This window comes from Peromyscus maniculatus, chromosome 19 (genome assembly GCF_049852395.1).
Source record: "Peromyscus maniculatus bairdii isolate BWxNUB_F1_BW_parent chromosome 19, HU_Pman_BW_mat_3.1, whole genome shotgun sequence".
Classification (NCBI taxonomy): Eukaryota; Metazoa; Chordata; class Mammalia; order Rodentia; family Cricetidae; genus Peromyscus; species Peromyscus maniculatus.
Genome location: NC_134870.1, coordinates 24169902 through 24184324, shown reverse-complemented (window position 1 = coordinate 24184324; position 14423 = coordinate 24169902). Strand labels below are relative to the sequence as shown.

Here is a 14423-nt window from a genome sequence, read left to right as displayed (position 1 = left end):
CTTTTATCTGCTGAAGGGGCACCTAATTAGTTGATTGTGGTACTAGGGGTCAACCATAACCTTGTGCATACTAGACAAACAGTACCACTGAAGTACACTCCCACAGCCCTGAGGAACTACTTTCAATTATTAAAACTAATATTCTGGACAGCAGATGTAGCTCAGTTAGCAGAGTACCTACCTACCATGTGCCATATAAACTGAGGTGTGTCAGCACAGACCTGTAATCCCAGCCCTCAGCAAGGAGAGGCAAAGAGGATCAGAGGTTCAAAGTCATCCTTGTCTGCACGAGGAGCTCAAGAGAACTGGGGTACATGAGACTCGGTCTCAAACAAATACAAAACAAAATCCAAAACTAGTATATTATCATGGACAACATGCGGGAGAATCAAAGACAGGTGCTCATTACCCTTAACTTTTGATTTTAGGTAAGGATTAATTGCCTTTGTGTACAGGCTAAATAGAGGAAAAAATTTCCATTTTTAGAATGAAGAAAATGGAGTAAGAAAAAAGCCTATATCTAAAATAAACATTAATATCCAGACAAAATCAACACAGACTTTGGTAAGTACGTCACAAAGAGGGTGTTAACCCATCACTGGTCCTCACACTGAGATAACGGCCAGGCATACAAAAGGATAAGAAAGAGGAAGAATATGAAGTGATCAAAACAAACAAACAGAGAGACATTAGGAGCCATGGCGAGAATGAAGAAATGCTGTGGACTGTGCACACTCCTCATGCTGTGTGTAGGACCTGCTCCAAGTGTGTCTGCCGAGCACTGCAAACCGCTGTCATTTGAAGTTACCCTCAAACAAAACACTCGCGTGCAGAAGGCATTCTCGTAGGCACAACCAAGCGAGGACACACGACAATGAACTGGTCTGCAAGTTATCTCTTGATTCAGAGACAAGGTCTCACTATGCAGCCTTGGCTGGCCTGAAGCTACTACAAGGACCAGGTTGGACTTGAACTCACAGAAACCTGCCTACCTCTGTCTTCCAAGTGTTGGGCCGAGCACCACCATGCTCCACTGAATGTCATTTCTTACTCTCTTTGAGTTTATATTGTTATTTCTCTAATTTGTCCTCCATTTCCCAACCATTCCCGCAAAAAATAAAAACACTGAATGTGATAGAGCATGTTATAATAATATGGTTTCGAGTTGGTAAGCGGCATGATATTCTGATAAATGGAAAAATATTTCCACATGGAAGTGCTTGTTAACTTGTTTTCCTGATAGAAAGCAAAGTATAGTAAATGCTTATAAAATACAATCAAGTTTAAATTTACTAATGTTACTAATGGTCCATAATGACTGTGTATTCTCTCAAACATGATTACTTAATGAATTTGACAACTGATCTGTATTTCCAATAGTAACCCATAGCTCCTGAGATGTAAAATATACCAAAGCCCTTTCCTGGTCCTGACAACAGGGCTCTGGACTTTGTACATTCTCCCATCATAGTCAACAATATAAAACCATGCTGTGCTGTCTTTACTCATGAAACTGAAACTCACCCAACCCTCTGGACCCCTTCATCTTCCTTCACCAGATGCCCCAGCAGTCGTCCTTCCCTGTTTGTGATGTCTTAGTGGCCAGGAGGGTCTGAAGGGCCCTGCAGAGAGCGGGCCCTTCTCGTCCTCCCAGGACCCCGGCTGCTCTGGGACAGCGAGCACTTTACGCTTGGAGTTCTAGCTCGTGTACTCAGGAAACCCAGGTAACTATATTCTGGAAGGCTCTTCTTCCCTTTTCACTTTGTGTCTACTGTGTTCTCTCAAAACTGTTCTGAGGAAGTTAACGTTGAAGCTAAGAGAACAGGTTATACTGAGACAGTGTCTTACTGCAGCCCAGGCTGGCTTGGCTTCACAACCGTCACCAGGGCCAGCATCCAGAGTACTGCGGTTATGAGCATGAGTCACACCCTTGTCTTATTTTCCCTTTTTAAATATCACATAAAATATTGATGAAACATACAGCCTTGAGATTCTTAATGTATTTCAGAAGCTTTCTTTTTCTTCTATTTTTAGACAAGACTTCATGGATCCCAGACTGGCCTCAAATTACTACACAGCTGAAGATGACCTTCGATGTATTTTTTAAAAAGACCTTTTATTTGTATTTTCCATGTGCGAATATTTTGCCTGCATGTCTATATGTACGGTATGACACAAAGGCCAGAAGAGGGTGTCAGGTCTCTGGGGACTGGGGTTCTGGATGGCTGTGCATTTCCATGGGGGTGCTGGGAAGCAAATCCAGGCCCTCCAGCAGAGCTCCTAGCGAGTGCTGCTAGCTGTTGAGCCTTACTTCCAGCTCGAAGATTCGGACTTCTGACACCCGCTCCTCGAATGCCTGAGTGCTAAGATTACATGTGGGGAACAGAGGACGGCCTGAGTGTGCAAAGTCCTGAGTGGATGTGTGTTGTTAACGTGGGCACGGCTATGTCACGGACCCCACAGCCTCAGAGACAAGGGACAGGGCAAAGTCTTCCCTCCTGGTCTGAGTGTGAATGCTCACCACAGCGCTCTCCCTCTGGGTGTTTACGGCCTGAAGACTGCTCCCTACAGAAGTGCTCCTACTGAACCTGCCTTCTTGTTAATGCTGACTTCACCCCCTTGTTTAACATTACATAATAAACGTGCTGAGTTTCCAGGGTGCTGTTCCTCCATCAGAGAACCAGCCCACCATTTCTGTGTGTCCATGTGTGTTTGTCTTTTCTTCATTCACCCACCGCCTCAGTCAGGCCGCTCTCTGGAGCTGTGCTGGACACAGCCATTGCAGGCATGTACTACCATATACAGTTTATGAGGTGCTGGGGTTGACCCAGGGCAATGTGCATGCTGGGAAAAAGAGATGTACCCCAACTGAGAAACACTTTAATATAGGTTATCCCACGAGTAAACGTTAACACAGTGAGGGACAAGCCTACAGGATTTTTTTTTTAACATTTACTTGTGGGTACGTGTGCATGCACAATGCATGTGCTTGGTACAGCACGAATGCGGAAGTCAGGAGACAATTTGTGGAAGTTAGTTTTCTCTTACCACCAGATGTATTCCTAGGACTGAACTCTGGCTGCCAGCCTGGCATAAGCCCCTATACTTGGGGAGCCATCTCACTGGTCTCTGTTTAAAAAATTCTGAACATGGTGTATTTGCTAAAGGGATTCTAGATTCACACAAAAACAGGAAGATCCATGACTTGGCATTTATACCTAGATAGAGTAGGATTCAAATTATCTTCAAGGATATTTTAGTTGTAAAAACTATCTGGCATGATTCCTGCATTGTACAGAAAACCCAAGCAGATGGTATAACATTTCTACCAATTAAAAATATAGTTGTCTAGTGGAATCTGATTCAAATTCATGGGGGATTAAAATAAATATCTGCTGGTACACAATAAACTTTTATCTTCTATTAAAAACTAATTAACAAGCTGGTATGGTGATGCAGGCCTGTAATCCCAGTACTTGGGAGGATCAGGTTCTCTTCAGTTATATATTAAGTTTGAAGTCAGCCCTTGGCCACAAGAGACCCTGTGTCAAAACCAGATACAAAATCCCACAAAAACAAAAACAAGAAATGCTTATTAACCATTATATATTTAGGTTAATAGCTAATTAAAACACATACATTGTACAGTTACCTCAAATTCCTCAGAGATAACCTGAGCACTTTTAAAGAGCAAGTTACTTAGTCTAAGTTGTGCTGCCCAGCTACTTACGTTCTCAGTTAAAGGCAGGCTATCTATTCTTTTCGTGAGGTTCTGAAGTTGAGCATAATACCAGTCTTTTTCCTTTTCTTCTTTGTCAAGATCAGCAAGGAGTAATGATCTATGTTTAAAAGAAAGGTAAATTCAGTTCACACAAGCTACTGCATGTTCCTAAGACTAACTCTCCAGTCGTTACTGTAAAACCACAGTGAGCCAAAGTGAACAACAGTAAAAAACTTACTGACGTGGATTCTGTGGTAGGACTTACGGTATTATATTCACCGACAGAAGTACCAAGTGTGTTCCTTCCCTGAAAAGACGGTTCTCAACCTGACCAGTAACATACTTCAACCAAAGGCTTTCTTCCATACAGCCAAGAGGTAAGTGAACGGTGTGGACAGAACAGAATTCAAAGCCAGTAGAAGAATAAACACTACGCTACAGAGTTTGAGCCGGCAGCAATGATGCTGGGAAAAGCGAGAAGCCTGCAGCCTGGGCCCCTGATGTCAGCTGCTGAGCAACAACACTGGGAGTAATCGTCTCAGCTGCCCTCGGGGAAGCTGCTCTGCAGGGAGAGACTTACTTGGAATCGGAAGATGAATTTATGTAATTCCCGAAGAACAAGTTCCACCATACACCTGGCCATTATAAATATAAACATGCAACAAAATACCGTTACTGAGATAAAACTCAATAGGACTAAAAAGTATAAGCTCCTTGTTGTTTTGTGTGGCTCTTTTCCCAAAGCAATGGTGTTGTAATATTGTGTTGTTTCCAGAGGTTTTCTATAAAGATGCACAGAATAATGTGCATGATTACATGCATGCTTAAAAACATACTCTGTTATTAGCATATGCGTTGTCCTATACATTTTTTCACTTAAAAAAATCTACTTTGGGGATCATTCCATATGAGAACAAAAGACCTACTATGTACTCCTTGATAGCTGCCTAATATTCCATGTATCTCAAGATACTGATGAGCCCATAAAGGAGATATACTATGGTCAGTTCTTTACTGGGAAGCACTTAGGGCCTTTTAAATAATCTGCTATTAACATAAATATTACACGAATGTTTTTATGTACTTTACTCCATACATGTTCAAACATGCACACATGATAAATTCTAAGGGCACATGCATTTTAACTTACTGTTCTAGTAAGGTGTTATACTAATTGCGTAACCTACAATTTTCATGAATTTAAGTGTATGACATAACTTTTTTGTGTGTGGGGGTTGTTTTTATTTCCCCCAAGACAGAGTTACTCTGTGTAACCACCCAGATTGTCCTGGAACTCCCTTTGTAGCCCAGGCTGACCTTGAACTCACAGAGATCCACCTGTCTCTGCCTCTCAAGTGCTGGGATTAAAGGCGTGGGACACCACTATGCCTAGCTATGACACATCTTTTCAAGTCTTATATATCTGAATTTACAAACCTCCAGGACATCACCATGATTTTAATTATTTCTCTTGATGTGCATGAGACTAAGTGTTTTTCTGAGTCTGCAAACCTCCCTTCTCTGTGGCTGCTCCTCACCTTGAGGACTTCTGCATGGCATGCAGGACTCAGTCATTACTCTGTGGCTGCTCCTCACTTTGAGGACTTCTGCATGGGATGCAGGACTCAGTCACTACTCTGGCTGCTCCTCACTCTGAGGACTTCTACATGGGATGGCAGTACTCAGTCATTAGGTTGAATATGCATTTTTTTCAATTTATCACAATTTATATTATCTTATAATAGTTTCATCATTTGGAAAATTTGGATTTTTATGTAGTCAGACCTGTGAATATTTTCTATTATGGGATCTGGAATTTGGCCACACACAATGATGCTTCCCACTCTGATGATACATTATTTTAAAATTCTGTTTAGTGTTTCCTTGAGAAACATTCATAACAAGTACAAATGTGTGTAGAAGGTTTTGTTCTTGCTAAGATCACCTTTCCTGAGAAACAATTTCAAAGATAAGCACCCTTAATCACAAGAAAACAAATCGGTAGGTACTGGTAAGAGACAAACAGGCCAAAGCAGGAGCCAAGAGCCTTTCCCCGAGGATCAGAGAAGCTGAGATAAGAGGAGCATTTTTATTGCAAACTTGCACACTAACAGCTGCTAGCTTACTAGTACTTGCAGTAAAAGCCATTTTAAAAATTGCTTTCTCTAAAACTCTGCTAATACTATTAGTACCAAAGTAAGTTCCTAGGAAGGTTGGTATGCTCACACATAACGAAAAGGAACAAAGATGTGGAAGATCATGGCCCTAGTTCTCTCCCTCTGGACCAGGTCAGTGTTTGGGTCACCCAGGTTCAGGGTAGAAATAAAGAGCTCAGCACCCTCCTCGTCCACACAGCCAGCCTGACTTCTACAGGCCTCTCTCTCTCTCAGGGAAACATGCTGCATTCCTTCCTATATATAATTATCACAGTATGTTTTTATTTAATGTATATGTGCGTGTTCCTGAGTGTATGTGTGAACCACGTGTATCCAGGAGCCTTTGTAGGTCAGAAGAGGAGTTGCAGCCCCTGGAACTGGAGTTATGGCCAGTGTAATCTGCCATGTGAGTGCTGGGAACTGACCTGAGTCTTCTGCAAGTCTCTAAGTGTTCTTAACAGCTGAGCCACCTCTCCCAGGCCGTGTTCTATATATAATCTTAACATTCAGTTTTCACAAGCATCATATCAGTGTTTTACAGAAGAACTTGACATAAAATGTGTTGACTTGCCTAAGGTCATAAAGCCATTCTATAACATGCATGTTAACATTTGAAGGTCTATCTAACTTTTAGGGAGACAAAGATAAGGCACCATCTGGGCATTAAGAGTCCTCAAATACCCAGGCCAGGCATGGTGGCGCGCGCCTTTAATCCCAGCACTCAGAGGCAGAGGCAGGTGGATCTCTGTGAGTTCGAGAACAGCCTGGTCTATACAGTGAGTTCCAGGGCAGCACAGAGAAACTCTGTCTGGGGGGCGGGGTGGGGGGAGAAGTAGGAAAATAAAAAGATATTTAAAACAGAAAATGCTCTATAGGAGCAGGCTATATCACTTGACATCAAACCCTCCTCTGTATCTTACATTACAAAACATCATCAAGGTGCGTCCATGCACATGTAGGACTTAATACATAAGGAACAGATGTTACCTTTCTTTTTCAAGCTCTTCCAAATATCCAGTACTTTCTCTGCTTCCATTTACAAATGCTCTTCTTGGGAATGACCCCATGGGAACAGGACTGCATTCTCCTGAACGGCTTGATACCGATCCTTCTCGACTTCCATAGGAGCGAAGGGACATTTTTGAGTGTAGTTTCACTCCAGGGAAATTGCTATCTAAGTTAAATTCTAAGCAGAGACAAATTGATATGTAGTAACTGCTTTATGCCATGTAAAACACTCCTAAAGCTATTACATTATTTTAAAAGTGAAGTCTCAGGTTCATATTTTAACTACAAATATACATGACTGAATAAATATTTATTTAGAAGTTAAAAATTTCCCTGCAAGTCAGCTTGAGCAAGACGAAAAGAAGCATATTAAAGGAAATGACTCAGTTCCCTGTAGGCAATACTTAGGAACTCAAAAAGTAGTTAGTCTAGTTTCAATTATTACTAAGCAGGGTCCCTGTCTGGCACTGGAATTTTTAGGCAATAAAGTAACAAGACATTTGAAAACAGATTCTGCTAGAAACAGCATAAGAAAAGCTAGGCATCTCCATCCCAGATAGAACACAAGACAATACCCCTGGAATGGACCTGCCATGGAGTCTTGTGAGACATGGCATACTGAAGCATGGTTAGTGACTGGTAGAATGCAATGCATTTTTAAAAAGAGCTCAGAATTTTCAAGGAGAAAACTTAAACTCATACATTTAAAACCAATGACATGAAGCAGAAACAACAGGCAAACAGCCCTTTTATCTATTTGCATTCAACAGCTACGACCCAGCATGGAGGTGGGAGAGGAAGCTGAGCCCAAAACAGTATTTCAAAGACTTAAAAACTGTACCTTTAAGACGCTCTAGTAAGTCAATCTGTCCAGAAGAAGTCATAGTTTCATCTTCAATACTTCCCTGTAGCTGTTTAAGTACTTCCTATTGAAAAGAGCACAGTACATTAACATAAAATTCTAAGCTACTTCTTGAATTTGTATTTCTTGGCATTTAGGCAGGACCAGGGAGAAAGTTATTCCAGTTCAGGGTGACAACATACCATAAGCTATAATGTACAATAAATATATTACCTATTATTCATTATGTTATATCCCAATAATAATAGTAGCAGCATTTGTGACAACAGTGATTATGAGGAGCCTCCATGCAAGACACTTCATGGCACACTCAAAAGGAAGGTAAGGGGGTGATCAAATGGCATTATATGTATACATGAAAAGATATAATGAAACAAACCCATTATTCTGTACAATATAGACTAATAAAACACATTATCTGTTAATGTTTACAAAAGGTGGAACTGTCATCATTTTGAAAAGTTGACAGCTACAGACTGGCCTGAGCCATCAACAAAAGGCCATTTAGAACCCACACCTCTGGCCTGTATCTTCACGACCAGGACACAAGTCTGCTGTTCAGCAGCGCAGCACATGTGCGCAGTCGCTGGAGCACTGACCGACACATGGCCGACACTCACGTAACTGCAGGCCAGCTGCCCCTGCCCTGATGTCACGTCTTCTTTCTCACACAAATGACTTCATAATTGACTGCTCTGTCCGGGGACCTGTCTTTCATTCGTGCTCCTTAGTAACTTACTTATACTTCCCATACACTGAAGCATGCCACTCTGGCTTCCTGCTTGCCCTTTCCGAATTTGATTTGGAAAATGCACTGAATGTCTGCAACCCTAACACTAAAGGCAGTGTGACTATACGGGAAAGGCATCCACAGAGGCCCTGAAAAGGAGTCTGCTGCCGAAAAGAGCCCGCACAGGAGGGCAGCCCCACTGCTCTGCCTTCATCCTGCTGCTGAGCACTGAGAACAACCAATGTGTGGTCTGAGTAGGCTGGTACTAGAAAGACTTGGGTGTGAAGGTATGAGAGTGTCAGCACTGTGAGCATGAGGCCACATTCATATGAGTGCAGAGCATCCTCAAGTTAACTGTCAACTGCAGGTCACTTCACCTCTTTCAGAGTTTGGAACTATCACCCTAGACTGCCTGTGATGTTCCCCCCAGGGTTCTAATTCTCCTTCTATCCACGGCTACTACTTGTAACAGTCATTTAAAAACCTTATCATCTTATGACAAGATGACCACAGCAGATAAACAAAGTGTGTAAAAAAGGATACCATCAAACATGTTAGTACAGAACGACAAGAAAGGCTTCTCTCCACCTCTGGTGAGAGAATTACAATTTTAATCTGGTGGACGAGCTGGAGGTAAAGCTCGGTGGTAGAGTGCTTACTTAGGACACACAAGGCCCTAGGTTTGAGCATTAGTCCCTCCCCCCCCCCCCCAATCCCTATACAAACTGTTATTCTGATATTGCTCACATTTTTTAATCTTAAAACTGGTTCACATTCACAACTTGCAATAAAATTGTTTTTTTTTTTTTTTTTTTTTTTTTTTTAATCTTTGAGGCAAGACTTACAATCTGAATTTGAATCATGGAACCCACATGGTAGAAAAAAATTGACTCCCACAAATTGTCCTCTGACTTCCACATGTACAACACCCATACATGCATGCACAGGAAAATAACTGTGAACAGAAAGTCTCTGTGGCTGGTCACAGTTTAGCAGTAAAACACTTTTTGTAGAGAATGTGTGTTGCCATAGGCTTCATTCTCAGGGCCAAAACCAAAGCCTCTGCACATCTGTTAGAAATACACGATAAAAGCAACGTTTTTTTGTTTTTGTTTTTGTTTTTTAGGGTTTTAAGAGTAGCAATTCTGAAAAGTATCAGCTTGTGCCAATTCACCTGTTATGTTATCTTTGTTAAGTGCTTTGACTTCACTAACGTCACTGGGCAAAGCTGGACATGCCAACTCACTCACATCCAGTTACTTTGCCTTAAGAGGACAACATCTAGCGTGATTTACGTTACTTACAGCTTGCAATGAATAGTGATGCCTACCCCCTAACAAAAATAACCCCACTTGTGTTTCTACTTTGAGGCTCACTATACGCGGGTACAGACCTTCAGTCCTTGAGGGCTTACCCCTTCCAGCTTGGATCCCTCAAGTTCTTGCCAGTGTGCCTTCAGTCCCAGAAAGAAGCATCATGCTGGGACTAGACAGACAGTCTGCAGCCCTTGGAGTCTGTGTTTTCTACTCTAACATCATCGTCTGTAAGATGCCTCCATGGTACTGCATGTATTCATTCAGGTTTTTTATTTGGTGAAGTATAGAAGTCTACTATATGAACACACTCTTGGTTTATTCTTTCTTCTCCTAACTGGACATTTGGATGGTACCAGTCTGAAGGCTACCATGAAGAACGCTAGTATGATCATTCTGTACAAGTATCTTTTATTTCTCTTGAGGTGATTTCAAGTTCAAATGCTGAGGGTTTACCTTGAAAAGAAACTGCTGTAGTGTTTTTTTGTGTGTGTGTGTGTGTTATGCTTGTGGGGGCCAGGAGAATTCTGGGAGTCAGTTCTCTTCCTTTGTGCTGAGGCAAGGGTAATTCTTCTTTCTGCTGCTGCTGAGCCAGGGAGTCCAGGCTAGCAGGGCCTCGAGCTTCTGGGAGATGCTTCTCCGTCTCTGCTCCTCCTCTTACTGAGGAGTGCTGGGACTGCAGCCTTTTCTTCTGCTTGTACCAACAGCGCTTACTTACCCACTCCATCTCCCCAGCCCCCATTTAGATCTTATTGTTTACAACAGAAGTCCTTTATAGATTTTGAAACAAGTTCTTTTGACAAATATATGTGCAGTGTGGTAAATGATTTTCCTTAGTCAATGATGGCCTGTTTTTCATTTTCTTACTGAAGCCTTCTGGAAGATGTCCGTTTTTAATTCTGATGAAGCCTGTATTGCCTACTTTGTGTCAACTTGCACAAGCTACAGACATCCGAGAGGAGGGAGCCTCCACTGAGAATATGCCTCCATAGGATCAGGCTGTGCAGGCCTATAGGTCATTTTCTTAATTAGTGATTGACGGGGGAGTGCCAAGCCCATGGTGGGTGCTGCCATCCCTGGGCAGCTGGTCCTGGGTTCTGTAAGAAAATGGGATGACCAAGCCACAAGGTGGAAGCCAGTAAGCAGCACTCCTTCACGGCCTCTGCATCAGCTCCTGTCTTCAGGATCCTGCGCTGACTTCCTTTGATGACAAACTGTGATGTTTTTATGGTGACAGCATGTAACCAACAACAGGACAGTACCCTCTTTTGCCAGTAGGTGGTAGTACTGCCTGTATTTTGGGCTTCCCTGGGTTAATCTGAAGATGTGTCTTGCCTTGCTTTGTGGTGACTAGGTTAAAGCTCAGGAAACATGCTTCGGTGGTGGTCTATGTGGTGCAAAGAGTGTCTGAACTACTGTATTGCATTAACTTCAACCCAGCATGGAAAGTCCCAATGGTTTCAAAAGTATCTCTTTACCAAGCAATAGAAGACAAAACAGGGTACAGTTCTTGCTCTTTAACAGCACAGAATCAGTCAGGAAACAATCCAGAAATAACTTCATTGAAGGCTGTAATTACTGTGAGGCCGTAAGCCCAATCCTAACGAAATACATGGATGGATCTGCAAGGGTGTGTGCAGAAACACCTTCAAGTGATCGCTGAATTCAGGTGCACCCTAAGTTTGTTCCTCCTGTGCCTGGTCTATAAGCAAGCAGCCTGGGGTGTGACATGTATGGTCACTCTCAAAGACACTCTACTTCAGCATGGAGATGGACCTAAGTGTCGATTAAAATGTCTCCTCCAAAGTTTTTTAAAAGTAAGTTTGGATTTGCTTAGACAATTAAAGGAAAACTTCAAGCTCGATCTGAGTGCTGCACTACAAATCAGGTGTGTGCTGTGTCTCAGGCCCTCCAGGAGGAGGTCTGCCAAGTGTATGCAGTCAAGAGTCCAGAATGGGTCAGTACTTTGTATCCCCAAACTCTCACAAACACACGCCCTGAACAAGCTGAAAGTGCACAGGGCTCTAAGGGTTAAGATAACAAATGGCTTTTTACCTATCAGGTAACTGACTCTGCTGTTTCAAGTCACTGGTAGTAGCTTGTGGTAAAGAAAAACAAGTGTTTGTTTATAGTTTACCTATTTCCAAAAGGATGTGTAAGTGGATATTTGGGAGATGTTATTGCCAGAGAGTTTTATGGCAATGAGAATGGGAAAAAGATAACAGAAAGAAAGATAGGTAAGAAAGTATGTAAGAGCAAAGGGCTGAGCTGTTAGGATGCTGGAGCTAAAGGATAAAGTAGGAATAGTGTCTTCAGTGAGACACAACAGTCTAGAAAAGAAGAGAGACTTGGAAATGACAGAAAAGGAACTGGACAGACTAGGAAATATGTAGAGATGAGGGAAAAGTCAGGAATTAAGATGTTAGAATAGTCAAGCAACAGAAACAACACAAAATAGAATTTCCCCATAGGGAAGGAAGTAAACCATTTCTGGTGACAATCTCCGATTTTATGAAGTTATTACATTTGGTGGGAAGCTGCCTAACTGGAAATTAAAGTAACTAAGGTTTTCATCAATTACGTTGAAGACAGAATGTTTTCCCTTCTACACACTAAATACTTTACTGTGTAACTTTTCTTGATATCTGGCTCTGGAAGTACCATGGAAATCACCCTCTAGGCTTATGATGCCTGCATTTTCCAAAGAAGACAATGGAATATTTGAGATACACTGTAAAATAAAGCCAGTTTTTATGAGTTATACAGAAAACCTTTCCTCTAAACTGAGTATAATGATAAAGTATGTGTGAGGGGGGGTATTATTTTTAAACTTAAAAACTAAGAATGAACTAGTCACCAGGGTTAATTTATTTTCTTTGCAGGATTTGTTAGATTAATTGAACACATTTACTAAGAATATGTTAACTTTTCTAAGAAACAGTTTCTATATTACTGTTTAAAGTCTACTTTTGGTAAGTAAGGTATCTTAGCTATCCCAAGTTCACAAGAGGGATACTGAACGAAAGTGGACAGGCTACAATGAAAAGTTGCAGTCTTGATACCTTCATATTAGATGCCTCAGTTTCCAGTTTTGTAAGATGATTGGAATTATCTTCTAGCTCTTGTCGAAGATTTGAATTCTCCATCTTCAGTGCCTCAACTTGCTTTAACAACTGATCATATGAAGCTGCAGCCATCCTTGGCTACCCTTGGACCTATAAGGTTAAAAAGGATTTTGAAATTCACCACTGAAAATGGAGAAGCTGCTTGTTCTGTTTTGAAGACAGAGACCAAGGCAGCAAACTGTCCAGAGGGAGAAGTGGTGCCTGTGTGGAGGTTCGGTCCCCACGCGACATCACTCAAGCTCCACTGGTTTCCTACGAGGACGGACCATGGGTCTTAGGGGAAGAGAACAGGGTTAAAGCGGAAGGCAGAACCTCGGTCCTATTTCCACAGGTAAGATTTCTACCTAGCAAGAACCGTACAAGTCCTGTACGCCCAACTTGACAGAACACAACCATCGATAAAGAATTTGTGTAAGTAATGTTCTTTAGTCTTGGATTTGGACATGGTTTACAGGTTATCAGAGCCAGAATAGATAAATGAGACCAGAGTCCATTTATTTAATAAAAGACTTGTCTTAAACCATCATCCATGGTGAAGTAGTTCTGAAGATTGAAGATTTCACAGAACAGTAGCCATTCACAAATTGTCACCAAGTAAAACATAAAACTGAGACTTTTGATAAGAACAGCCCATCCTATGGCAGAAGTGGTCTATATTCAAATTGAGGCTAAGAGATACTTGAAAAAAGAAAGGGGATGACCTTAGATGTCAGACTTCAAAGACAGAGGAGAGAAGAAAGAGGGCATCTGGGTCATAGGAGGCTGTTGGCATGAGCAGATATAGTGTGATACCAGGGAGAGTAGGACTAATCAAGACGATTCAGGAAACCCACATTCTCTTTTTAGAAAATGTCAACTCACTTTGGAATCAAAATTAAGAATAAACAATTCTGAATTACTTAACTCAAAAATATTACATACATTTGAAGATCTTGATATAAAATACTTCTATGAAAGGAAAGACATCTATTTAGAACAAAGCAGGCTGCCTGCAACATTGGCTATTCATGACAATACTGTAGTTGTACAACTCAAGCACCCTAACAACGAATCAAGGGACTCGGATCTAGATAGTTCTACAAGGTCAGACTTGCTGGTGAACCTGGGACAACCCAACGATGTCTGAGAAGGGGAAGCCTGGGTTGGAGACCATCAGCGCAAGATTTCCACGTTACAAACAGGGAGAACTTGCGTTTGGAAGCATGGGTCTCAGGCTCAGGCACAGTCATCTATCTGTTAACTTTCGCGCCTTCGTTACTTCAACTTGTAGATGGCATTTACCACTTGTCTCAATGTAACTATGGGAATGTTGTTAGGAGTTTGTTGTTTTTTATTCCTCTGTGGCTCCCGCCACCCAGCTCCCAAACTCACTCACTCTCTCTCTCTCTCTCTCTCTCTCTCTCTCTCTCTCTCTCTCTCTCTCTCTCTCTCTCTCTCTCTCATTCACACACACACACACACACACACACACACACACACACACACACACACACACACACGAAGGCTTA

General features: G+C 41.9%; 1 protein-coding gene across 29 annotated transcripts in view; it reads right to left on the bottom strand.

Annotated features, from left to right (window-relative positions):
- Apc (APC regulator of Wnt signaling pathway) overlaps positions 1-14423 on the bottom strand; it is a 101538-nt gene that overhangs the window by 46192 nt on the left and 40923 nt on the right. For 15 of the 29 annotated variants that reach the window (XM_076554903.1, XM_076554906.1, XM_076554921.1 and 12 more), the window contains exons 2-5: positions 12853-13005; positions 7727-7811; positions 6865-7063; positions 3731-3839 (exon numbers count right to left, since the gene is read on the bottom strand). In XM_076554903.1, coding sequence (XP_076411018.1) covers positions 3731-3839; positions 6865-7063; positions 7727-7811; positions 12853-12987 — 528 coding nt within the window. In that variant the 5' untranslated portion in view covers positions 12988-13005. The remainder of the gene's footprint in view (positions 1-3730; positions 3840-6864; positions 7064-7726; positions 7812-12852; positions 13006-14423) is intronic. The other 14 variants (XM_076554925.1, XM_076554904.1, XM_076554909.1 and 11 more) reach the window with 1 other exon arrangement.